Source organism: Calidris pugnax, unplaced genomic scaffold, assembly GCF_001431845.1.
Source record: "Calidris pugnax isolate Ruff unplaced genomic scaffold, ASM143184v1 scaffold17, whole genome shotgun sequence".
NCBI classification, from domain to species: Eukaryota; Metazoa; Chordata; class Aves; order Charadriiformes; family Scolopacidae; genus Calidris; species Calidris pugnax.
This window is the reverse complement of record NW_015090794.1, coordinates 1,181,122-1,207,544: the sequence shown is the minus strand read 5'-3', so window position 1 is coordinate 1,207,544 and position 26,423 is coordinate 1,181,122. Positions and strand designations below refer to the sequence as shown.

The following is a 26,423-nucleotide window of genomic DNA, read 5'->3' as shown; positions in this document are numbered from 1 at the left end:
TTTTTTTAATAAGAATCAGGCTGATCCACGAGGGGGGGGGGGGGGGGAAAGCCTGTTTTGCACAGAGCTGAGGTTTTGAAGAGATGGTCTGCGAGAATCATCCCCAGGGGCAGGACTTGGGTCATAGGACTTTGGACACGTCAGACAAAGGCGCTGTCAGCCACATCTGCTGCAGTAGGCGACACGTGATACAGCAGTCTTGGGAAAGTTTAATCTTCCCCTTAATGACAGGCCTGGGGAGTGAGGCACTAAAGAGTACCCTTTGTTCCTTGCTCTTAGCACAGGGCTTTGTTTCTCAAGCCTTTAAAAATAAATTGGGCTCTAGATACGTGGATCTGTGCTGTCACAGAAAAAGCTGGGAAGAAGATTCGGTGGCCTCGATTTTGTCTTTGATTTAGTCGTACTGTGGAGATTGGGGCAAACTTTGAAACAAATGCTGGCTTTTTATGTGAAATGGTATATGTGTTTCATGAAACGAGCATGATTCTGCAAGTGGCAGATTGTAACTGTCACTAAGGCTTAGTCTGGTCACCCTTAATATTTTTTCTATTTTCCCCCATGTGCGACTTTGCCGACTGGGGGTAATCTATTTATTTAATGACTACCATTATCCACTGAAAGGTGAGCTGAGTGATGTTAGCAGGCTATTTGTGGTAGAATAGCTGCACTGGTCTGAGGATTTCAATAAATTCCAGTGCCTCCTCTGCTATTCTGAAAGCTCCACGTTCATCACGCTGATTTCTCGTTTGGGTACCGAGCTCTGTCAGTGACTCAAGCAGGAGCCTTCACTGTGAAGCTTTGGATGTAAACGAGCGTGTGGTTCATAAGCCTTTTGGTGAGAAATATGAGGTGGGAGGTGTCTCAGGTTTCCAGCTAAGGGAGCTGGATTTCCAGTAATAGTAGACACCCACAGATTCCTAAAATTGAAATTTGGGCCTTAATTTGTTTTTACTGCCCTTTAAATCTGCATTTTCCTCTGTTACATTTAGAAAACATCTTGGTTTGCCTGAGATTCCCTGTTGTATTTTGTCCATCTGGGAGCAAACCCACAGGATTATACGAATATAATGGGTTTTTTATTGAAAAGCGTCCATCTGGGAGCAAACCCACAGGATTATATGAACATAATAGGGTTTTTTATTGAAAAGTGAGGTTACATGTGAAACTACTTTTAAATACGGAAAAACTCTAACCTCAGAGAAATCATGATGCTTTTCCTGGTAAGGAAGGAGATCAGACTGGCCTCGGAGAGGCCTTGAGAGGAGGTAGTTCCCTCTGCTTTTTTGTGTTCATGAAAGCTGGGTTTAGGTTTGTGGCCCCAGATGCACAGCTGCTTGGGGAAGAAGTAGAAAAGAGACCAGACCTTGACTAACCAGACTTCGTCCCCTAAGAATTATGGGGATTTTTATCCAACATCTTTACTTTTCATTCTTGGAAAGTCCCAACCTATTTGAACATAGGTCCTGATGATCTTTGAGCTGACCCAGAATGTTTTAAGAAATGTATCTGCTAATCATTGTTTGTCTTGCCATGTGCTGCCTGGGCAGGGCTGTGCTCACATGTGTGTGGCTTCTAATTTACATGTATTGCAGCAAGAGGGAGCTGTTAAGTGGGAGTAAGACTTGCTGTGGTGCTCAGCTTATTTACCTGGTTGCATCAATCTTGCTGCAATTCCTCCTGTCCCTTGGCAAGCAGAATAGTCTCTCATGAAACACTTAATGAAAAAAAGCCAAAACCACCAACCAAAGACAAATCCTACAGTGTTTTTCAGGCCTGTGTGTTGCAAGATCCTATTAGTTAGCTTAATATCCACATTTGCCAAAAAATGCAACTTACGCAGCAACCCCTCTTTGTCCTGGCTTGGAGTTAAAGCTTTCAGGGTTCCTTTTTGAATGAACAAAAGACTAAGTTCAGTGGCAAGGGTGTCATGGCTTTTTTTATAAACCTGTGTTTCTCATTGTTTATTGGTGGCTTTGATGGTCCATGTTGCATTTTTTGATTCCTTTCTAAACAGATTTGAACGATACAGATCGGGACGTTCAACACAAAATGCCAGCAATGGGGTAAGTACTGAACTCCTTTTATTATATCAGCAGCTACACCAATCTGGCCATACTGATGTCACTGGTACCAGACTTTTCACATGTCCAGCCCCATAGTGGTTCACAGTGGGTACCAGGAAAAGAGCCTAAGAATGTGGCAAACCCCAAGCGACAACTTCTGGCTCAGGAAGATACTACTACTAAAACATCTCCATGTTTACAATCCTTGATGGATTTTCTTCCCTTTGTTAACTTTTTTTGATTTGCTTTTGAGTCTGTGTGGACTCTAGGCATTGTAACTTTAGGCACAGCAAAGAAGTTTTGTTTCCAAAAACAGTTTATACCTGAAGTGGAAGATGGTAGCAAATTCAATTTGACTTAGATCTGATGTTGGTGTAGTTCTAAAAGAGATGGAGAACAGAGACACATCAGCTAAATCTGAAGAGGTGTAGATGACCTCCAGGAGAGTTTCCTCCTGTGCTGAGCACTCAAACTGAGGTTTTTTGGTGGCTGACCCTTTTTATACTGCACTTATCAACGGTGTATCCAAGAGACTGGTCCATTTCACAGTATGCAAGAGACATCTTTTTAGGAAGCACTCATTGGTTTATGGTGTTTAATATGCACTGCAAGAAGAAATCTCCAGCATGTGTAACTTGCTGTGTTTCTTGTTTCCCAACAGGTACTGAATGAGGTGACAGAAGATAATTTAATAGATCTGGGTCCTGGCTCTCCAGCTGTAGTAAGCCCAATGGTTGGAAACTCAGCGCCCCCATCTTCGCTTTCTTCACAGCTGGCAGGGCTTGGTGAGTACCTGATCTAATTAGTGCTGATGAACACAAGGCTGCAATGCATGGGCTTTTTCAAGCCTAACCAGTCTGTGCATCTTGAACAGGACGCAGGGGCTGTGATCACACAGGTGTGTGATTGTGGGAGCAAGTCTGAGCAGTTGCTGAGGTCCCTGTGACCGACCCGAACAGCCAGTACAAGCCCTTATTGCAGTGAGCTGTTGGGATTTATGAGGAGCCATTTTTCACTTGTGGGTCAGGGAGTTTCTGCCCCCTTTGGCTCTCCACTGCCTCACTAATATTGGCATGTAGCCTTTGGAGGGTTTGGGTATGGGGCTTACAGGATTAGGAAGGCTTTCCCAATCCCTTGCACTGTAGCAATCTGTAATTTGGAATTAGAGTGGCACAAAGGGAGGGATTTATTAACCAAAGGGGACACTGAAGACAAGGCTGCAGGTTGATCTTCATGGTAAAACTTGTACTACTACTTTTATTTCTGCTTAGGTATAGCTCTCCATCAAATCCGTCTGGTGAATGTTCTTGATTCTCCTTATACAAATAGTATTTGAATTTTCATAAAATCAATGAAGGGTTTTATGGAACTGTTAAGTGTTTTACATAAAATCAAACTAGATTGCTTGATAGGATCACTTGATTTGACTAAAAGTTCTCCACCTCTTTGAGCACTGCCCCAGTATCATATGACTTGACTTGAAGCTGTTGGTTTCACAGTCAATAGCTGGGAGACAACATTGTGGCGCAGACCAGTATCCAGGCCCAAAATTTTGGACCATGTTAGTGAATAGTAAATACCTCAGGATGAGTTTGGCCGCAGGAACATACCAGTTCCAAAATGCTGGCTTCTCGATGAGGAGTACTTACAGCGTGGTGCTTCCAGGAGGAATAAGACAAATCTCTATATTTGTCTTTTAAGAAGTGTGTGATTTGCAGCCTCCAGCCTCTTCTGCACAGAACTGTGCTCAGCTACTGTTAGGAGATGATACCTATAGCTGCCCTCTGTTGTTCATGACTTCCTCCGTAGCCTACATAGTCGTGGCAGTGGTGCTTGCAAATGGTTTGCTATTTAATTGGTTTGCTTTTTTTTGCAGATTTGGGTACAAACAGCGTCAGTGGCACACTCAGCTCCCTACAACACTGTAACCCTAATCCTCGTGATGACTTCGACATGTTTGCACAGACAAGAGGCAGCTCCTTGGCTGAGCAGCGAAAGAAGTAAGTTGGAGTTTGTGTTTAGTGCTGTTTGAGTCATGGCTTTGCTGTTTTCTAAGGGCATAAATCTGAAAATTCTTGACTTCATTCCAACTAAAAAAGTAGTTTTGGTGTATGTTTTTGTACTTCTAATCCAATCCCTATCCTGTCAGTCATTATTAGTATGAGCAAGTGGAGAAGTTCCTGCTGCTGGGCAGAGCAGACTGGCTGAGTAATGTTATTTGACTGTCTTAGTTAATGAGCTCACTGGAAACTTGGAAATGAACTTGCCTTTGCATCTGCAGATGCTTCTTCTCATAAAGGCTTGTCATCCCATCCACCCAGCCAGTGCTTGAGATACAGGAGCATAAGGGTCCTTCACCTGAAGGTCATGGATATACTTTGGTGACTGAATTACTGTCATCAAGGGCTTGGAAACAGAATCACCATCCTGTTAAACTCTCCCATTGGCCCAGCAGTCACACTCTCACAGGCTCTCAAGGCAGTGTAGCTTGTCCGGCTGCTGTGCTATCCCTAATTTGTTTATATGCATAGTGTTTGCATCTCTAGAGCTGCAGATCTGGCACTTTCAAGGACATTTAACAGGTCCAATTATTTTAATGTAAAATAAATCTATGCACTTATTAAGAAGTCCTTTGATCCCTGTCAAGTGAGATTCAGGAAAAGACACACTCAGGTGGTTTTTTTTTTCATATATTATTTCTTGCCTCCTTCTGGCTTCAGATTCTAGAGGATGTAGTGGCTACCAGCAGTCGGAACATCATCAATATCTTGTCTCAAACTAAGAAAAGTTGTTAAGTAGTTTAACTTAGACCTTAGCAGATTATCAAAAACTTGAGCCAGCAAATTTATTAGGATCTTTCATTTGCAGTCATCAGTATAGCAATTGGTACTGCCTGTAGGCAGTAGGATCAGTGTTGAGAAGACATGCTCTGCTGTAGAGGCGTACATTACCACTGGAGATTTCAGGCTGAGAGCCCTAATGTATAGTCAGAAAGGAGATGCATTGCAGAGAGATCTAATGGAGGTCCCTCTGTCTCTTCTGCTAAACGAAGCATGAAACTAGTCTTCCCACACTGCACCTCTATCTCCTTCTGCGAGCTGATGGAACAAGGCGCATGTATCAGCCCATGATTTCACGAGGGAGGATTGCTCTGTCTCCCTTGGATTGCACACCGTAGAAATGGAGCAGAGTGAGACAGTGGAGATGTGCAGTGTGTGGGTGAGAGCCCCTGGGCGTTGTGCTCAGAGGCTGGGAGAAGCCACCAGGATGGAGGAGAATGTGCTCCTCCTGCTCTGACACGCGGCTCCTCCCAGGGGCTGATTTGTGGGCAGGTGCTGGTGTCTGCTGCAGCTCATGCTTCACCACTCTGCTCTGAGAAACGATGCTATTGCCTCTGTCACCTGACTGCTACGTGTCCCTTTTGAATAGCCATTTAAGCTTTTAAAAAATCCAACCTCTGTAAATAGTGCATTTCTTTGTACGCTTCACTGTATTTGCTTAGTTCTGTTTCATCTGTCTTGGAGCCTCCGTCTGCCTCCCCCTATGCACGCATCAAGGTCAGGCTTCCAAATGTCATCTTCAAAGCTTTGCAAAATGTAATCTGTAATCAGGTCTCTTTTCCTAGTCCCCTGCCACCTCTTGGACACGCTTATGGTGCCTCGTAACCTATTTGCTTGCCTTTCATAATGCCAGCTTTACTCTTTTTACTTCAACATTGTGTACTGAGACTGATGGATGGAGCACACTCCTCTTCTTGGAACACACTTAGTACACTTGAAGTCTTGTTAAGAAAAAGAATGTGCTTTCTGATTTCCCAGGTAGTAAATCAGAGTAGCAAGCGGATTGTGCATGGGTGACTGTTTGGCTTCCTTCTAGTTCTGTGGTTTGTTCCTTTCTTTCAGCGTGACATATGAGGATCCACAGGCTGTCAAAGGACTAGCGTCTGCCCTGGATGTTCGAAAACAGAACACAGGAGGGGTAGGTGGTTGCTCTGTGTTTTGTTATCTGGAGCCGAGTGTGGAATCCAAGCTCATAGGCAGCTGCTGTGACCTAGACTTCTCATTCTGTATTCCAGCAACACGCTGGTACTGGCTATTTTGAAATTGGTATTTAGAAGCACATACTCGCTCAGTAATGATTTCTAAAGAGCTGCTACTTAGCACACCGGCCTAAAAGATTTTAAAACCATAGTGGGTAAATTCTCCTGTGTTCTGGCAACTTGCCTGGGGGAGGGTCCAGCTGAAAAGAATAAGTGGGGAACGTCGTGTTAACACTGGTGTGCATTTGTTTGATTTGGTTTTGCTTATGAAAGTTGATGTGGTCTTGATCTACTAGACTTTGCTCTGAGCGTGTGGATACACAAGCAAGTTACAGGGAAAGAAATTATGTAGATTTTTAACGCTTCACATGCCTTGCCATAACTGTCCTTGCATCCAGCCTGTTCTGTCTGTCCCAGGGCAGGCTCCTCCTGTTTTCTGTGGGTGGAAGAGGCCCACGTGCTGTCACCTCACTAGAATGTCACCTCATGTTTGAGAGAGCAAGCTTGGCCAGCTTTGTCTGCATACCTTGGTGAAGGCAGAAGTGAAAGAAAGACCTTTCAGATCATCCCTCGACCCCTTTCTACCAGCCTGCTTTTTAAAACTGTCCTGCTCCTTTGTACTCCAGCTGTGCTGTGTGCAAGTTTTTAGATGAGGGAGCAAGTTCAGAGCCTTTTCCTGGTCTAATTTTGGTCTGTGCTGACCACTAGGGAGCACGGCAGAGCCAGTGTAGCATGGGAGAGCCGGTGCAGCATGCACACACCTCCCTCCATGGAGAATTGCCTCCCCATGCCTTGGCTGATCCCACCCTGGTTCTTTCATAAGCTGAAATGGGAGTGCTGGGGGCAGCTGGCATGCCTGGCAGCTTCTGCTCTGAGCCAGGGGGAATTTGTTTTCGGAGCCAGCTGGGGTCAGATCACAGCTGCCTGCCTGCCTGGGCCACAGTTCAGTGGTATCAGGGCTTCAACAACGATTTCTTATAGAGCATCTCCCCACCCCACAAATCTATCTGCTTGTTCCCATCCCTGTCCTCCTGGAAAACGGGTAATTTATAACCCAGGTCATCCCTGTGTCCAGTTTCAAGCTCAGCCCCAGAAAAACTCATCCCAGCGGTGCTGAGAAAACAGGGGGAAGCACGGGGAGGCAGGGGCAGGGATATATTAAAGGGGGGTGAGAGAGGAATTCCTGAAGCCAGTGTGACAGCCCAAGCCCCCCGGTATCACAGAGCTGTGTTATTAGCAGGACCTGGAGAAAGGATTTGCCATTCTGCTCTTTGTTCCTGGCTAACCAAATGCTAAGGGGCTTGCATTTAGCTACTGGTCAAGGGGGCTGTGTTCCCCTGGTGGCCACAGGGTCGTGTCCTTATTTATTAACACTTTTGTTCTCAGCCAGTTCTGCTCGAGGCACCGATGCGACGTGTCACTCACACCAGCGTAGCTGCCACTCTGCCCCAAGTGTTGTCAGTTCAAAGGGCTGTGTCTAAGCTAATCTGATGGTCAAAGTTTTTTGGGGCAAATGCTTTATGGGTTGTGGAACTTTGGGCTCTGAGATGTTGTAGAGACTTTCAGCCTCTTTTCAAAGGTCCTGATGACCGTATCATGTAATCAGAATAGCTTATTTTGAAATGCAGTCTTTCGGTAATGGGTAAACACTACCTTTTTTTGTGAAGCATTGTGAGGCTCGTGGGTGTCTCTTCTTAAAGGAAATAAAAATTAAGCACTCCTAAAGTCACCAGCCCCAGCATGTGTAGCAAAAATACTGGCAGTGCTCAGGAAACGAAAGACATGAATTCATTTGGGTAGAGAGCTAATTTAAGAACAGCTCTAGGGAGGAGCCAAAAGCTTTGCAACACATTCTTCACACACGTCTTGTTCCAGCACAGTTGTCCAGTGGTAAAATTCAGCACATCCGACGTTTCTAATGTAGTCGTTCTCAGAATGGTCTGTAGAGAGATGGCTGATCACGTGGCATTAGCTGTCTTTTAATATGATTTAGCAGCTGGAAACAAGATGAGCTAAAAATACCCTGTTTTCTTAATATTGCTTTTCCATGTTGGGAATTGCTTTTGTTGCCACAGAGTTGTTGCGTGATCACAACTGGGAGGAGAGGTGTCCAAGAAACAATTCTCTAGTGTTCCACAGATAGTAGATGAAGTTGGAGTGATTTCCCCTCTTTTTTTTTTTTCTCAGCACAAGTACTGAAATGAAACATAAAAGATTACAGATGATTCTCCATTATCTGTGTAATGGGAACAGGAAAGGTATCCCCTGTATACAGGCATCTGGATGGAGGTACATAAACACACCAGTGACTCTCTGCTGAGCTAGTCCAGTTCTGGGCTGGAACCACTGTGCTCTGCTGGTCCCGAGCAAACCCCTCCAGAGCTAGAGATGACTCTGCATCCAGTCCCTGGCTCAGGGGTGAGATGCTGAAGGACAAGGAGCCATCTTGAGAGCCTTTGTGTTGCTGTGCCATGCAGTCTGCAGCCTGTTCCCAGGAACTGGATGCATCAGCGGTTCCTTTTAACCTCTGCTGCTCGTGGAGAGGGGCAGTTTGAAAGGCTGCCAGAGCACTGCAGCAAACTGCCAGTGCTCACCCTCCTGCTCCACACCGTCATTAGGGCTGTGTGACTCTCTGCTGAGCTAGTCCAGTTCTGGCAGGGCTGCTGGGCTGGAACCACTGTGCTCTGCTGGTCCCGAGCAAACCCCTCCAGAGCTAGAGATGACTCTGCATCCAGTCCCTGGCTCAGGGGTGAGATGCTGAAGGACAAGGAGCCATCTTGAGAGCCTTTGTGTTGCTGTGCCATGCAGTCTGCAGCCTGTTCCCAGGAACTGGATGCATCAGCGGTTCCTTTTAACCTCTGCTGCTCGTGGAGAGGGGCAGTTTGAAAGGCTGCCAGAGCACTGCAGCAAACTGCCAGTGCTCACCCTCCTGCTCCACACCGTCATTAGGGCTGTGGTGCTGTCGGAGTTTGGGGCAGAGTCTGTCTGCTGAGATCGAGGAGGTAAATGGGTGTGCTGCACCTCCCAGCTTCATAAATAAGGGAGACTCTACAGCCTGCACTACTAGTGTTTTCAGTAAAGTCTGACTGATTTTAGTAGGTTGTCTAACCTACACTTTTTTCTTCTTCTAAGAAGATGACAGACATCAGCCTCACTACTAGTTGGTGATTTTATTTTTTAATTTTTTTTTTTTTTTTAATATCAGCGTGGAGGAAGTGCTAAAATTCTGTGAACTGTCTGTAGGAAGTGCAGAGGTCGGGGTGAGGTCTGTCCCTCCACGGACAGAGCTGACAGGCAGCAGAGGGAGATGCTGCTGCTGCCAGAAGCTACCGTAGGCAACTTGGGGTGTGTGCATGTGTATGTGAAGTTTTTAACTTGCTGCTGTTTTTACTTTCATCACGGGTTGTTGCTGTGGTTTCTCTCTTTATGGACCTTTCTGTTCTCAACACAGAGGAGAGGTAAAGGTGGGAACTCAGACATGGAGCCCATAGACAAGTGGCTAATTACACAAGGAATGGTGAGGACTTCACCAGTGAAGCGATTCCTACTGCCCACCCCAGTCCCTTTTCCTAGAATAACCATCCTCCATTCACCTCTTGTCCTGCCCTACTGAACCACTTGAAATCAGACAGTACAAGGAGTTTATTTCCCACCTACATCATTACCTGGGGCAAAGGGAGAGATTTGCACCAATTTCTGGTTTATACAGCACAAAGGCCTGTAACCAACTGAATTGTTTGTAGGATCCCACATCACCTTCAGAAGAGGCCTGGGATCCAATTGGTTCCTTATACTGTCTTGATTTATTTATGCAGTATCCACTTTTCAAGGGATAAACACAAGTCTCATGGATCTAGTTCATAAAGAGGACATTTTCTATGTGTCTTTAAAGCAGTCTTTTCTGGTAGCACTTAACTTCATGGTCTGGAATAAACCTATGGAAGTTGTAGGATCATACCTAATAGCATTGAATAATGTAGGGATAGTTCTTTATGAAAGAAAGGGAATGGGACAACTGCTACCCAGATTGACACCTTCCACCCTGCTGGCATTAGGATTCAGACTCCACAAGGTACAATAGTGTTTCTGGCGTTAAGGATTGAATTCCTATGTCTAGTGATGCCAGTGCTCTGATAAAATCATGCTTCTGAAGATCACTGAGTCTGCACATTTTGACCTTGTTTGAAGTTGTCCTTCATCAACATGCGTGCAGAGAGAAGTTCAAAAGCCTGCCTTAAGTGCAAAAGTCAGAGGTAGGCAAAAAACAGCCTCAGCTGTGCCTTAGAGCCAAGTTCTAAGACCCATTTTGTATTTTTGGATGACATAATCCATCACTTTATTGGTGCTAATCTCAAACACTTAATGGGACCTAACTGTACAAAGTCCTTGTGAGACAGTCCTGGCTGCAGCTGAGTGCAGGAACGTGCAGTGCAGAATTCCCCTTGGGATGGGGTACGTTTGCAGGGCTGGGTGCCAGGAGACCCGTGGAGCAGGACCTCCTCACTCCAGGGAGAGCCTTGAATGTCCCAGACTCAGCTGCCCAGTGCTTAAAAAGAGAAATATCCCAGAGAGATGAAGGTGGAGAAAATCCAGAGCGGGCAGCATCAAAATGCACCAACTCTGTGAAACACTCTGCATTTATTCTTCTAGATTTAGGACTAATCCAGATTATTTCTGGGGGCCAGTTTGTGAATTTTTCAGAAGTTTACATGACTGGTGGGTGCCCAATGATTGGACACACACATATATGTGTGTATATATTTATATACAGTCATATCTACCTGCCCATGCTAGCACCCAAAGGCAGTTCTGTGGCTGCTGGCACATGGGGCAAGCCCAGCTGTAGGTACCTGTCCTTGGGAGTCAGAGTTTCCTTTCAGGGCTTGTTGGAGACCCACAGCTCATAACAAGAGAGTGACAAGCCATAAAGTGAGCAGCGCTTGCCTTGCCTCTGATGCTGTTGACTGTGATTCACAGAGGCTCTCGCTGTTCGGAGATGTACTATGCCACTCTTAGATGTTCATCCATAATGAATACTCCAGTGATTGAGTTAGTTCCTCTTCTTTGCCTTTCCACTGTTTACAAGAGCAGGGAAGCATGAAATCGGCACCCCTGCTGTTCACACCACTTGCACCACTGCTTTATTAAAAAAACAAACACAATATTCCTTCATTGGCTTGTGGTTATTCAGTCTGGAAAAAAGGATACTGCAGCATTCATGGAGGCATACGGATTTGGGGAGGGAAGGGGGTCTGGCTGTCCAGCCAGTCGCTGCTCTTACAAGCCTGTCACCTTGTTTGTATGCTAAATACGAGAGAGAAATACCTAAAATTAAACTAAACTAATCATTAACTCTGTTTCTCTCTTAACCGGCTGTAGTTCTTAACAGTATTTATTAATACGACTTTGTAGCCTTTGCAATACCAGTGGAATAACTGGCATCCCAGGTATGAACTTGATGTGCCCATTCTTTGGGAACTTTTTGTACTTTTGAGATGAGGGGGCAAAGAGGGGCGAGGTGACATTGCCATTACCTGTGCCAGTCCAACACTGAGACCACGGGAAGGGTGTTCTCCACCTGGTGGAGTGGTTGGTGCTCACATCCCTCCTGTCCTGACGTTGTTCTTCCCAAACTGCCATAAGTTTAGGATGGAGTTCTTCCCACGCCATGTCTGTGCATTCCAGTTCACCAGCACGCCTCTGCAGAGGGAGGCTCACTCAGGGCTCCCTGTGTGCTCTCCCTGTGAATCTGGCAGGGTTGTTTCTATTTCAGCTTAATCTACAGCTCAGTTCTGCTGGCAAGGGGATGCCAGGACCACGGAGACACAAACCACACCTATGGCTATGCCTTCAAAACTACTGTAGACAAAATTATACGTGAAGAAGAAAATAAACCACACCTATGGCTATGCCTTCAAAACTACTGTAGACAAAATTATACGTGAAGAAAATGTTCCTAGTTCAAACGTGACTGGTGTTAGCTGAGCTGTTCCAGGTCTGTTTGCAGTATAAAGTCTGGGTTTTTGCAAGTTGTGTCCTACAGAGGTCTGTATCAGCAGCTCTTGGGCACAGACCTTAATGTAAGGCCACCACATTTTAGTGCAGGTAATTCCAGTTCCCTTCTCATGAGTTTGGGCAGCTATTGAGATTTGCATGAATTTGTTAGAATAATCTGCTATTCCACTCACGTGCCAAATGGATATTTGTTACGAAAGTGAGAAGCAGGTGTTGCTTAAGCCACCACATCAGGACAGACATTATTTGGGACAGTGGCAGGGGAGGAATGGAACTGAACCAGAATTCACCAAAAATCATACAAACAGCTTTCAGCATTTCATCTTGACCACCAGAAGCTGGCTAGAGAGGAGATTCCTCTTTGTAGTAAAGATACATGAGTAAAGATTAAATGAAACCTTTCCTGAGATGATGTTAATTAAAATGAGATGCTGCTATGTATGCCTTCAATAGAGAGATAGGATCTAAGATTTGGAAATGACTTGAGTAACACGAGACTGTTGAAATATGTCATCTTCTTGGAGACCGAAGTGCTTGATTTGTGGACAAACTGAAAATAAATGCGTGAAGATCTAATTTCTTCTGTGTGGTAGGACCCTTCTCTCTTTTGAAGGCAAGCAGGCGCGTTCCCTTGTTCTGAAGACCACGTGGGCTTCATGACCTGTCCAGCTGTGGTGTTTTATGGAGCAGTGTACAAGGACAATCTGATAGCCCACGTGAACGAAGGCTTTCGCTGTCTGGACGTGCCTGTCACATCCAGACTGGCCGGTTGTTGTGTTGTGTTGGGGAACACCTGAGATCTTGCCTTCCCCTGTGCTGTGTGTAAACACAGCTACGAGCAGTCAAGCAGCTAATTCAGTCCTTACATGTAAAGTCAAATGTGCTCTAATATCGGGGCCAGGCAGCTATTTCAAGATCCCAACAGCTTTAAATAGATGGTAAGACTGGAGTAGGGAGCTGGAGCAGACTGGTAGCGTGCGGCTGAGCGCTCCTTCTGCTGCCGTAGGAATAATAGTCCTTTCTTTACTAACGGGGGGGTGAATAGCAGCTACCCAAGTATTGGTGTCAGCTTTGTTAAACACCTAGAAAGAAGTGGAATTACCTAAGTTACAAGACAGGAGTCTAGCAACAATTAGCATGAACCTTGTTAAACATTTTAAGAACATTAATGAGCTCACCTAGAGACCTGAATTGTCATTTCATACCTGCTTCTTTTCCAGTGGGATCATTTTTAATAGAAATAAAATGTGATAATAATAACCTTAAACTGTCTTTTTAAGGGTAGAATATTGGATTTTATGACTTCTGAGGAAATATATTGGCAATACTCCTTGGCTTTTGATTGCTAGTGAGAACACCAACACAATCTAACTTAGATAAGTACAAACTTGAATTCCAGGTTCCTGTGGGTTTTGTGGGATTGAACGCTCACTTCTGTTCTCCCAGCCCTCTTTTTCCATTTCCCTTTCAGGACTGTTGAGATGATCCCATTTGTAGGATTTTCCAAAGACTGAAAAAAAAAAAGTCAAACAATGCCCAACTTTTATTTAAAGCCAGTTACTTAAAGTACCCCAAAATATTTTGTGACTTAATTTCCATTTAATTTAAGTGTAGACTTTTAAAAAAGAAATCACAATATCATTATAAAAACAGTTCTTGCAGCCAGCAGTGACTATCTAGGGAGCTGTCTTGCCAAGACTGAGAGCTTCACTAGACCGTGTGTGTTTGCATAATCAAAGTATTAACAAGACGGTATCCCATTCTGGAGCCATTTCCATGCAGTCTGAGGCTGCCACTGCTGTTTGTTCCCAGAAACTGTTGTCTTTTTTTTTTTAATGTGTAAACTAGCTAATTTGTTTTTACATCGCTTCTGTTGTGTTTTAGGGGATTAGTTTTAACAAAACTCCCCTCAGCGTTTTTTTTTTCAGTTTAGGGCTTCTGGAAGGGGGACACTTGCCAAATACACAACTGACTGGCAAAACCCAAACTTCTGTGTGTGGTCAGTTTCAAACGAAATATAAATGGTACAATGTTATAGTCAAAATATTTTAAAACTTTCAGTTACTCTTGAGAGTTTTCCCCCTTCTTTATTCTTGAAGAAATTGAACCTGATACATTTAACCCGTGTTTTATGGGGAAAATGGGGCTCAGAGTCTAAGGAAAGTAAATTGGAAGTTTGAGCATGGAAGGAGCAATAGATACAAATGCTTGGCTCTTCTGTGAGTGTACCGGGAGATGGGGGAAGCTTTTTAAAAGGTCAGTGCTGAATAGCAAACGGCTGACATGCTTCAATGTTTATCTTAACAGCTCTCTCTGCTTCTTGTATATGACCTGCGAGAAGTGTTCTTGCACTTCTGAGGTTTTTGTTTGTTTGTTATATAAAGTAGGTCTGTCTGAAAGTAGAATTCTTTTTTTTTTCTTTTTTTTTTTTTTTTAAATTAAATCTTACAAAACACAGCAGCACAGACTCCTATACGGCTGAGCTGTTCTTCGAGGACTCCTGCAAACTCAGGAGTCCTGTGATTCTCAGGAATCCATTACTTGCTCAGTCATCTGTTGTGTTTTCAGGATGACCAAGACTTGAACTGCTGTTCCTCCTAGAGCAGGGCCCGCAGTACCACCACGCTTTTTAGAACAGCTGCTCTTATTTTATTCACAGAAAAGCAAAAAAAAAAACCTGCTATTTTGCTCCTCCTCTCCATACAGATTTTTCTTATCCTTAAAGAAACATAAGTACTTTCTGAGCTGCAAACAAGCCAACAGCTCTGAAGGCTACACCTTCCAGAGCATTGCTTGTTGTCCACAGTGTTAAGCAATGCAGGAGAGAGATAGCAGTGGAACTTCTGCCGTAGACTTTAGGCTGCTGTAGGCTGAATAAATTCATTGCTTTGTATCTCTGAAGCCAGTATTTTCCAAAGCTGTTAAAACTAAAAAGGCAGTTCTACAAAATGCAGCTTGTCCTTGGGAAGGAACCTGTTGGAAGATGTCTACAGAGCCCTCCTCTCGTTAATGGCCAGCTCGCAGCAGCTTCAGCACACTGTGCTAGTGTGGTCCACACGTGCTTCAGCTCTCCATTGCCAATTAAAAAGGAGCCAATTATCCTAAAAGCTGGCCCATTCCAAGGAAACTGCAGGAACTTATTTTCTGTTTGGGATCTTCATGTATTAGCTGAAAGCAAGATGACAGCTTGCACCTCTGACCCTTCTTGGATTTGTCGTCTCCACTTTGTTCAGCAACCTGCAGAGTTGGAGCCAAGCCATCTTCCCGGTCCTTCTATTGGTGGGAGATGCTTTTGGGTTGAGCCCTGAATTTCCAGTCCTTCACACAACTAACCCACCTTAGCAGACTTCACCCCAGGCAAGGGCTTAACTGCCCCCCTTGGTGCAAAGGGCCACTTGGTTAGAAGAAAGAGTTCTTGAGGAGCTCTGCTAAACAGCATCGGCTTGTGCTGCTGCCTCTAATTCAGCTCCTGCCTGTCTTCCTCTGCTGGAAGTCCCTGAGAAAACTACATCTCCCAGCAAATTCATCTACAGAGCCTCTTTCAGCTCTTCTTCCCTTGGGAGAGGTTTCAGGCAAAGCTGTGAACAGCCCCCGATACCTTTTCTCTTTAGGAGAAGCCTCTCCAGTGCTGTGAGGTCTCTTCTCTTCCAGCCCCGCTGCTCCGCTGCTGTTCTCTCGCCCGCAACCTGCCTGCCTGCCATCACTGCTTCCCAAATGGTTTTCAGGTTGTCCTTATGTGCTCTATTGTGCTGTTTTCCTGTTTACTTCCGCAGCCCCCTGTTGTATTCAAGCGCTGGAGTTAAGTCAGGAAATTCTACACCTAATAGGCAGTAATTTCCCTTTGCTGACCCAGTTGCCTGTGGCGCTTTGTGAAAAGGCTGCACTTGGGCACTCGAATCACACGGCAGAACGCGGGGGTTTTATCGCAGGGGGAGAGGCAAACATTCCATGCTTTTGGTTAAACCATCCGTGGAGGCCCGACGGGCAGGCTCCGGTGAGTCTTGAGGCAGCGCTGCAGCATGCTGGAGCAGGAGCTGAGAGGAGCACAGGCTGTGCTCTCCTCCTCTGCCCACCCCAGGACCTGCTGCCCCATCCTCCTCCTCGCCTTCACCTTTGAGACTCCACACTTTGCTCTGGCACACGTTGGGTTCTTCTGCCTCCGCTGCCAGAGGGTCACCTTTGGCAGAGGAGCAGGGACAGGGAGTCAGGACCATTTGGCTTGAAACTGGTGTGCTGGGGCTTGCCAAGGCTCGGTGGTGTGGTGGGAAGGAGGATCTGGAAGGAGAACATGACTGTGGACCCAGGGCTCTGACTGCCTCCACCTGTGGAGAAAAGCAACTTGTTTTCATAGGAATGTCGCCTGAAGACTTTGAGCCCCTTTTTTTGCTAACCCTTCAGCGTGGCTAATACCCATTTTAAAAAAATAAAAGGTGTAAATTTAACATTTCAAAACCTAACTGATATCCAGTATTCTACCCTTAAAAGCTTTTCACGATCAAGATTAGAATCATCAGTCCATCTTGATGGTTTTAATATGTGGTCGAGAAGTTACCCGTCTTACACTGGCATCCAGTCACGTCATTCCCCATAATCTTTCTCTTGTTTTTTTTTAGCCTTGTTGTTCATAATTTCCTTTCCAAGTGTTTCTTTATTTGAAATGCCATTTATATTTTGTTGCCTTTTTTTTTTTTTCCAGCACATCTTACATCTTTGTTTTTGTTTTGTTTTTAATCTTATTTCTGGCGTTTTCCATCGCTCTGTGGCCATGATTGTGGATGTGTTTTGGTTTTTGCCTGCCTTGCTGTTCTCTCGCTGCACTCCCTAGATCCCTGTTGCACAGTCCTCTGTCATGGATGACATTGAGGAGTGGCTCAGTACCGACTTGGTGAGACTCTTTATATTTTCATTTTTCACACGGGCAATAGCACTTTTACAGATAAATTTCAATGCATTGCTGAGTTACTGGTACTTCTCATAATGGGAGGCAGTGAAACTTCCAAGTCATTTGGCTTATTTCCCTTTGAGGGGACTCCCTCAGCAGGAGGAGATAAGGTCGTGGTCAGCAATTCAATCAAAGCATTTTTTTCCTGAGTTGTTTTATTTTCACTTCTCCATGTTTACATCACGGAATAGTATGCGTTCCAGAAACCCTGTGTTTTCTGGTCCCCGTAGGGGAAAGCATTTAAACATGTGCTGAAGTTTTCCTGTGTTCTCCACCAGACCTAAAGCACATGTCTAAGGCTGCGTTAGCTCTGACAGGATCTAAGTACATGCTTTTAAGAGATGCTGGATCAGGGCTTAGATACCTTGCAAATCAAGATGTCTTTGTAAAATTGGCAAGCAATCTTGACACGTTTCATAAAAGTCGCAATAAAAATTTATAACAATCTCTCTTCAATGTTTATAGCTTTCAGTTTCTCCTAGATGATTATTCTCTGGTAATTATTAAACAAACAAACGAACGACAGAACTAAAAGTAGCTTTTCCTTCACTCTGGAGTTTGTTTTGCTGTACCAGTACACGTTTGGTTTAAGCTGTGGTACAGCTAGGACACATTTATTCCAGTCTCTTTTTTTTTTTAATGTAAGCATCTGACTCAAATTAACCAAGTGCATTTTGAGAATGGGTGGTGGGTTGTGTTTCAGGCTGTTCTTTTAAACACGGTTTCGGTGAACTGAACTGTTGCCTTGTGGTCACCCTGTCCCTAAGGATCGTCTCCTTCCATTCCTTCTTATGACTTCAGATATTGTCCCTAGATAACTCCCTGTTTCTTAAGGTCTCCCCCAGCCCCTGGCTATTGCCTGCTGGGCTCCTGGCTGGGAGGTGGAGGGTTTGGGCTCTGCTCCCTGGCTCTGGCAGCAGTGGTGCTGTGGGCACGCTCCGGCACGTCAGCCCTCGGCTCCCGCACCGCAGGAGCTGACTCTACTCAAAGGAAGCAAACGCTCCTGCTCTCCAAAACCTAAGAAGCACTTAAACAGATTCTGGGTTTTGGTGTTCGAGTCTGGCAGACCCACTGCCCGCCTTTGAAATGTCACTGGTTTTCAGCTGCAGGTAGTTTTTTTTCAGGCCTTGGTACAGGCAGTTATTTTAAAATTTAATTGCAAACTGGCCTCATTTTGTTAAAGAAATACAGTAGATGTAGCATGTCCACTCTGCTTAAACAATAAACTTTTGTCTTTGCCATTTAAATTAATTTAGGAGGAGAGAAGATCTTATGGAGAGATAGGGAGGTAGCTGTGTACATCTTTCATCCCCTGGATAGTCTTGCTCAAAGAGAGCAAAGCAGAGAAGGGCTGTGTAAATGCCTGAACAAGCCTGGAGATGGCACAGGCTGCAGCCAGGACTTACTGGGTACCTGGGTCCCCATCCTGATGATCTGTGGGTGCACCGTAGAGATGCCCTCTCAGAAAGTTTGGACTGGATTTTTGTTTTTCACTCTGGGTTGCCCCCTTCCTTTTTTTGTTAATGCTTCATTTCAGTTCTCTGCTTCCCAGCTGAGGACGTTACAGATTAGGTTAGCTAATCATTGTTAATTTCCTTACCCTTTCTGGGGTACATTGGAACAAACAGTACCTCTGCATGGGAAGCAGTGGCTGCTGGGTGTACCTTTGGGATCCTCTGTGCAGTAGAAAGCTGGTAGATGCTTGGTGGCATTAATTCTCAGGCATTAAAAACCTTTGTGAGGCCAGTCAGTATGTTCCCGCTCTCCTGGTAGAGAAGCCAGGGTATGAATAAACACTTTTCTTTTTCAAAGGAGGTTCAGCATGAGGTTTTCAAGTACTATTTTCATCCATTTTTAACATCCTGATAGGTTGACAGGGATGCCACATCCGTGGACTTTCAATTTCCTTATTAAAGCACTGTTGGAAACTCTCATGTTGAAATTCACACAGCTGGTGGAAATGCACTGACCCTCTGGCATCCCAGCCTCTGTGTCTCATGGATGGACTCTAACTGCCCGGCAGCATCCTTCATCCAGCCCACCCTGCCTTGTCTTTGTACAGCAGAGACACCAGGAAAGCTGCTATATTTTTGTATAAAGTCAAAAATGAGCTCCCACAGGAGGAACACTGGCCCCAAACTATTTTGCAGCATATGTCCTTTGTCAGCTAGGAGTGCATTTATTTGAAGACACAAAGCAAACCCCACTCCTGACTTTTTAAAGGACTCTGTGACAAAAGATGGCATCTTGGACAGTGTTTGTGTGACTCAACGCAGCTCAGTTTTTGACTAGGCCTACTGTCTGGAGTGGAAACAGTACTGGGCTGCCATTCAGGTCCAATGGGGAAAGTTTAGGTATCCACCAGCAACCTCCAGAAGCATTTCTAGTGCTTGTCCTCTTGCTTGCAGCGCAGTGAAGTGTCAGTCACCATTGGCCTCCTGACGTGGGGGCCGTGCCATTTCCCCAGGTCACCCTGCTCAAATAGTTAACGTGTGGAAAAAAGTGCTGGAAACTGTCTGGTTGCATTAAATGTGTGTAGAGGATGCTAGTGAAGGTGAAGCACTGCCTGTGTGCTCACACGCCTTTTTGTTCCAATTGCAGAAAGGAGACGAACTGGAAGAAGGAGTGACCAGTGAAGGTAAGCAGAGATGCCTGTGGCTATGAGCCGTTCTCAGGTTAGTGCTCAGACAGAATTATCTGCTTTGATCCCTGCTGAGGTGCTGACTTCTCCCAGCCTGATGTTCCCCAGAAAATGCTTCTGCAATTGGAAAGGCGGGAAGAGGGCATTTTAGAGCAAAAAAGTTGGTATTTATGGTGTGAGGAGACCTCCCAGCTGTAAGTGCTCTCCTGCCATCTTCTTGGCTGTGCGCTGTGTTTGTGCCAGCAGGAATGTGTCCATGTCCCTGAGCTGCTCAGCCCTTTGGAATGATGTTTCCCTGCTTCTGTCGCAGCCGATGGCATAGTGTGGGTTTGATTCACTCTGCTGCCCGAGCTAGGGTGTCTCAAAGGACATCTGTGCCCTTTCCTGAGGAAGTCAGGCTGTACAACTGCCATGTGCCTGCAAACACAGCCCGACGGGACGCCACGCGCTGGAATTTCAGACCCTGCTCACCTCCAGGGCTGAATGTACAGCCCCAGTTCTTACCTGTCTTCCTTCTTTTTTTTTTTTTTTTTTTTTTTTTTTGTGTGTGTGCATTGCAGAGTTTGACAAATTTTTAGAAGAGCGAGCCAAAGCGGCGGAGATGGTTCCCAATCTGCCTTCCCCTCCCCTGGAAGCCCCCACCCCTGCGACGAATTCTTCCAGCAGGAAAAAGCAAGAGCGCTCGGAGGATGCCCTCTTTGCACTGTGAAGATGGCTCTCAGCCACCCTCCCACCCCTCTGCTCCACAGGCCAACATCCCCTTAGGCCACCTCGTCCTCTCACAGTACTTGCCTAACAACCACCCCCTTCCCCCCCCCCAGCCCCATTTCATAGATTGCTTCTTCTTCCCCCTCTCCCCAAACAATCCACCCCCACGAGCTGACTCTTTCTATTGAAGTCCAACACTATTCCTGCCAGACCACAATTCTCCAGCGCTCCCTTAATCCCCTCCTTCCTATCCCAGCTGCACAAAACCAGCTCTTGATGCTGAAAACCCCTTTAGAATGCATGAGTACGTCACACTGTGTTGAAACAAAAGCCCGGAGGGGAGAGAGCAGCCTTGCCCTTCAATTTATGTAGGGATCATCCTCTTCTGTAGGCAGGTCCTGCCAAATAGACTGCTCTGTCGATCAGCATGTAATTGACTGAGCTGGAATGTTCAGGAGGAGTGTGTCTTTATTTTTAGATAAAATGTTAATGTATTGGCTTTCGTGTTGGATTCGACAGCAAGGAACAACTGTTCCCCTTTCAACATGTGCTTCACAAGTTAAAATCCTTTACTCTCCCACTCACACATCTCCCGGTACCATATGGTGGTCCCTTTTCCCTACTTTGTGCGGCATTTCATATTCTAAATCTCACAGGGTATTTTTTCCTTGTGTTTTATCTGGGCTTGCTCTAATTTGAAAGCAGTCTGTTGGCCATGTCCAGTAGCTCTGGCAGTTGACAAGAATGAAAAACGCTGAGCTAAATGGATGCTGTAACATTAGCGCATGAAGCATTTTGCTCTTTGGGAGAGCATTCTCACATGAGGATTTTTTTTCTAGTGGGTTTGCCTTTTAAAATAGCTAGGTTATTTTTTCCTTACCTTAGGTTCCTTCTTCAGTGACTGTAGAGCTCTGCGTTTGTCTCAGCGGATGTAAATAACATCCATGCAGATGGATGGGACTTGCTCACGGACTGGGTGTGAACTGAGGTTCCTGGATTCCCTGCCATGCCTGGTAGGATAGATGTGCTGGTTCTTGGTGGTAGGAATGAGAAAAAGAGGCAAACCTCACGGAGGCTTGTACAAAAATTCTGAGGGAGACGGTTACCATGGAGGGATTAGCCATGCCTGCCCGTGCTGGAGGTGAAAATCCTCATTTCCTTTTAGATTTGGGCCTGAGAAGGTTTTGGATGATTGTGGCTGTGCTAGTTGTAATTTTTAGAGTGTCCTTTGGTAACTTCTGCCCCTTTACTAACTCCCAGCTCCTACAGGGCTGCAGCCTCCCTCCTGTCTGTACAAACAAGCCTATTCCCTTGCTTGCCCAGAGGCATGGCCGAGAGTGCTGCTCTTCCCAGAGCAGCCAGAAGGGATTCCAGCATGTGTGCCTGCCTTGCTGGGCTGACAAGCGGAGCTGGAGCAGGCAGCTCCAGCCATCCCTGCATCCCCCAGCATGTTCTTTGGTAGGAAGCCAGTGGTGCAGGATGGCAGGATCACAGAGAGAGCTGGGGTGCTGCGTGGCAGGGAGAATCTCCTGTCCTGACAGAAGGGAACCTTTATCAGATGAACGCCCATGCAGGCAGCAGCGCTCCAGCCCCTCTTCTTTGGGGTGTTTGTTGTCTTAGGCATCCAGCCACTTTGTTCTGACTTGGCATGTCTGAGCTTCCCGAGATGCTGATGTGTGTCGAGCTCCCTCAGAAGTTGTTCTAGACCAAGAAGCCGTGCTATAAACAGCTGATGTGAAAGCGATAGAAGCTTTTATCTGAGCAGAGTTATTTTGGCTCGTGACATACTCTCTGGGGTACGCCACGCTTCGGTGGGTTGTGACACAAAAAACCTTTTACCAAATGGCCCAGTTGCAGCACTGATGGTCCTTGGGAGAAGTCGCATTAATCTTGGGAGGGAAGCCTTGTTCGGTGCAGGATTTCCAGGCCATCCCAGGTCAGATGTCACCCTGTGCTGTCCCTGCTCAGCCTCGCCTCTGTCCTGCCCTATCTGCATCCTCTGCCAGGATCCATCGTATGTAGTTGGGACCAGGCAAGGCTGCCCTGCTGTCCCCTGACACCTCGTCCCTGACACCTCTGTGCTGTGCAGAAAGCGAGCAGGGCTTGCTTGCAAGTGGATGGGGAAAATCAGTGTAAGGATGGGGAGAGCTTGGGGCTCAAGCTGCCTCTTCTCCCCACTTGCCGGCCCTTTTCCTAGTTGTAGCCCTTCTCTGTGGGTCTGCAGAGGGTTTCTCTCCATTTCATCATCTCTGTGGCTAATGGGAAGTGCCAGGACAGGCTGCACGTGTCCACTGCCCTTCTCGGCCACTGTCCTCGCTGTTCAACACAAGGTGAGCCCAATGCTCAGATGCTGGCTGCCAGACACCCCGCTGCCAGCTCCTGCCAGACCCTGCCTTTCTGCAACACGTCAGATGTGGCCACCAGCTCCCAGAAACCCGAGGAAACTTCTGTTGTGACGCTGATTTGATTTCAGACAGTGTCTGGTGATTGCCTGAGCAGCCTTGCCAGCACAGAATGAATTGCTGGTATTCCTGTCAATGCAAAAAGCTCCGTGGGTGTTTTAAGTGTGTATTTTCTCTTCTAAATCCTTGAAACACATTGACCCTGTAAATGGCCACATCAGGTGATTCTAAGCATGTTAATCCAGCTTCCCTGCCAAGCCGGAGGAGATAATCGCATTGCTCAAGCATGGGGACATTGTCAAATGATGCTGAGTGGCAAGGATATCACCAGTGCTGTCACCGAGCCCCCCCGTGGAGTCCCACTGCTGTGGATTTGCTGGCCCTGTTCCCCCCACCCCTGAGCAAAAGGGGAGGGGGTGTGTGTGTGCTGTTAACGCGGCTTCTTTCTGTCGTGCTAAACCTGTCCTGGGACTTCCAAGTCATGGCTTTAGAGAGAATCTGGTCCCTTTCAGGAAGGTCTTGCAGAGCTGTCAGTGAGTGCTTCTCTGAGCGGGGAGGAGAAGAGATGAGACAAGAAGGCTGGGGCTGAGGGGAGATAAGGAGCGTGTGTGGCAAGGGGCTCAAGGGACTGTCCTCTGTGCTTGTGACCTCGGGCACTCCGTGGTCCTCCCTGACACCTCGTGTTATCCTCTGGAAAGCAAGGGCACGGTTTGCAGGGGGTGGCAGGTGCTCTGGGCACGAGCAGTGGCTTTGCTGGAAGTAGGGCAGCCCTCGGGAGATGCTCTTCTCAAGAGGCGTGTGCTCAGCCTGGCCGTGGCTAAACGTCCTTTTGGTGGCACCCTTATGGGTCTGATAACAGCACAAATTTGGAGCCTGAATCCACCAGCCATGGCTCTCGCAGGCTGAGCATACACAGGGCCTGGAAGCACCGAAGGGGACAGAGCGTGTGGTTTAGCCCAAACCTTTAGCAAATGTAAGAGCTGCGCTAGAGCTTCCCTAATGTCCTGTATCAGGATCTCTCATCCTCCCCGTCCTCTTGTGGTCTGCAGGAAACCTGAGCGGTGGAAACTGTTTTTGGGGGAAAGGGAAGGGGTTTTTCACTGCAGAAAACCGCCATCTCGATTGATTCTTCCTTCGCTTTCACTCTTAAGTGCTTCCTCTGTGCCAGGGGGCAGAGGACTCGTGTGGCTCCAGCGTTTGGGAGAGGAGGGAATGGAGCTGCAGCCTGACCCGCTTTCCATGAGGAATAACATCCCGGCGCTTTCTAGGCATATTAGGAATCACAGCTTGAGATGCAATGACACTAAATTATTATTGGGGGACCTTTGTAAGTTCTAATCATACCCTATTTTAGGTTGAAATATTTATTTTGTCAATATATTTTCTTTCCGGTGTGTTTTTTAACCTCTTCTGGTTAACCCTTCATGTGCTGAGATGTAAGAAATTAATGGTTTCTATTTAAATATATTCTTTCGGGTTTTTTTAATTGTTATGTGTAGATTTCAGCTGCATCTTTGGCAGGTGTAATAGATAACAATGTGCTGTACAGACATTTAGGGTGTTTAGTATGTAGGTAAGGCTCATAGGAGAACTGCTCATAAAAACGTAGCACGGTGTCTCTTAAAAAGAACAGCAGGAACGCGGAGACTGGTCCTCGCTGGGACCCTCTCGTAGCCTCCAACATACCTTTCCCCTTCCAATTATCACAGCCTCCCTCTCTGAAATGTGCTGGTCGAACCAGCCCTGCCATTTCCAGGGTTGTTTTTACACCTCCAAGCAGAAGAAGGATTTTAATGGAGGTTTCCATTCGTTTGACTTCATTGGGCTTTGTTGTTTTTAATGGGATACATTGGCTGTTTCCACTTTTAAATGGAGGACTCGGCAGAGCCGGCTGCGGTGGCGAGATGTTTCCCTCCAGTGGTGGAAGAACAGATCTGGGTGGTGGTTTTAGACCCCGGGGTAGGGGTGATGGTCCCCCCTCCTTAAAGCTGCCGCGGGAGCTGGTGCCACGCTCCCCTGGGCCAACACAGCCTGTTCCTGTCCCTCTCCATTCAATGCTCTCCCGCTGTCACCCATGAGGACAGGACATGCAGCCCAGGAGAGCAAACACAGCAGCGTTTTCAACAGTCTTTTTTTTCATCCGATGAGTTGTCAAGTCTCTTGTGGCTGCTGGGAGCCCTGTGGAGTGGGAACTGCTCATGCTATCTCCATCCCCAGCCCGGCCTCATCCAGCTCAGTCATTGTTTACCTCCTCAGTTCTAACCACAAGGCTCGCCGAGCCTGGAAAAAAACAGCTCAGGACAGTTATTTTGATGGAAATAATGAAGCAGGCAATCAGTGAGTGGATTTATAGCCTTCTTGGAGGTAACCCTTCAGCTGCTGGGGGCACCCACCCGCAGAGGAGGCAGGAGTCCTCTTGCCAGGTGCCCAAAGGCATTGCTGGTCCTCACCCAGCACCTTCCACTCATCCTTCCCCAACGGCAGCCTCCGGAGCGGGTTGTCCCAGCCTGCTCCATTCCCCTGGCTTCCCACAGCCTGCCCAGGTCGCTCCTCCATCCTGGAGAGACCCAAAGTTGCATGTCACCCAGAACCAGGTGGCTTTCGAGCCGCACCGAGCTCCGGTGCTGGTTCTCTTCAGCCCATGGCAAACCTACACCAAATTTCTCACCCTGCTCTGTGTTTTTATGAGTATGAGCTCCTCATTCTGTACATGTTATTATGAGCTGTTGTTAACCCTACAAATGTAACCTGTGTAATAGCTTCTCTGTATATTACAGCTGTAGGCTTTCCAGATAAAAGTGGATAATATTTATTTACTGAAGATATTGGATATTTTTTTGTTTGGGAATGGGGGTAGGGGGAGAAGAGGGACATAACTGTTTAAAGAGATTGACTATGTAAAGAGAAACAAAATACACAACAAGCAAAGAAACCCAACACTAAAATGTTGCTGTATTCACATAGAAAGTGTTTACGTTAAGGACGATACAACCTGTATTAATCTGCCATTGTTTAACTTGCTCCAGAAAATCATCTCTACTTTGGTTCCTGCATGTGAGATACTCCAATAAATACACTACTAGTGTGACCTGGAGGATGGCATCCGTCTGTCTCTGAGGTGGTGTCTCGCTGCGTCACCGAGGTCCAGGTATTCCCACTGGGAGGAGGGTTGTCCCCTGGGGAAGATGCTCTTTGTGTCTTTCCGTGGCTCGTGGCTGTGCACACTGATGTGCTGCCACTGCTGGGAAACTCATTTCCCGGGGAGTCTTTGGCACAGCTTTTGTGGGTGACATCAGACGGGCATGCAAGTGACAACTGTGGTGCTTGGTGGGACACCTGCCCGCCTTGCAGGGCTTGCCAGATGGTCCTCAGAGGGCAGCTTTGGATCACCTGCCTTGGTGACCTAGAAAGTGTTGGGTCAGGAGCTGCTGTGCACTGCAATGCAGGTGACAATCCCAGCCCGTGCAAGGGGTGACTTTTCCTGACTCATCGGCCAGGAATTTACTCCAACATCCTCGTTTATGACGGTGGTTGTGATGGGCAGAGGAAGAAGGAAGAGCAGCCATCTAGGAACCCTGGAGAAGTGACTTGGCATTTTTTCGGCCATTATTTT

General features: G+C 46.5%; 1 protein-coding gene across 3 annotated transcripts in view; it reads left to right on the top strand.

Moving 5' to 3' along the window:
- Positions 1–25,904, top strand: part of TOM1L2 (target of myb1 like 2 membrane trafficking protein) — a 59,255-nt gene extending 33,351 nt beyond the window's left edge. The window contains exons 9-16 of one of the 3 annotated variants that reach the window (XM_014936529.1): positions 2,015–2,063; positions 2,725–2,848; positions 3,940–4,063; positions 5,966–6,041; positions 9,554–9,619; positions 16,943–17,002; positions 19,661–19,697; positions 20,261–25,904. In XM_014936529.1, the coding sequence (XP_014792015.1) occupies positions 2,015–2,063; positions 2,725–2,848; positions 3,940–4,063; positions 5,966–6,041; positions 9,554–9,619; positions 16,943–17,002; positions 19,661–19,697; positions 20,261–20,409 (685 nt within the window). In that variant the 3' untranslated portion in view covers positions 20,410–25,904. The remainder of the gene's footprint in view (positions 1–2,014; positions 2,064–2,724; positions 2,849–3,939; positions 4,064–5,965; positions 6,042–9,553; positions 9,620–16,942; positions 17,003–19,660; positions 19,698–20,260) is intronic. The other 2 variants (XM_014936530.1, XM_014936531.1) reach the window with 2 other exon arrangements.
- Positions 25,905–26,423: the final 519 nt, after the last annotated feature.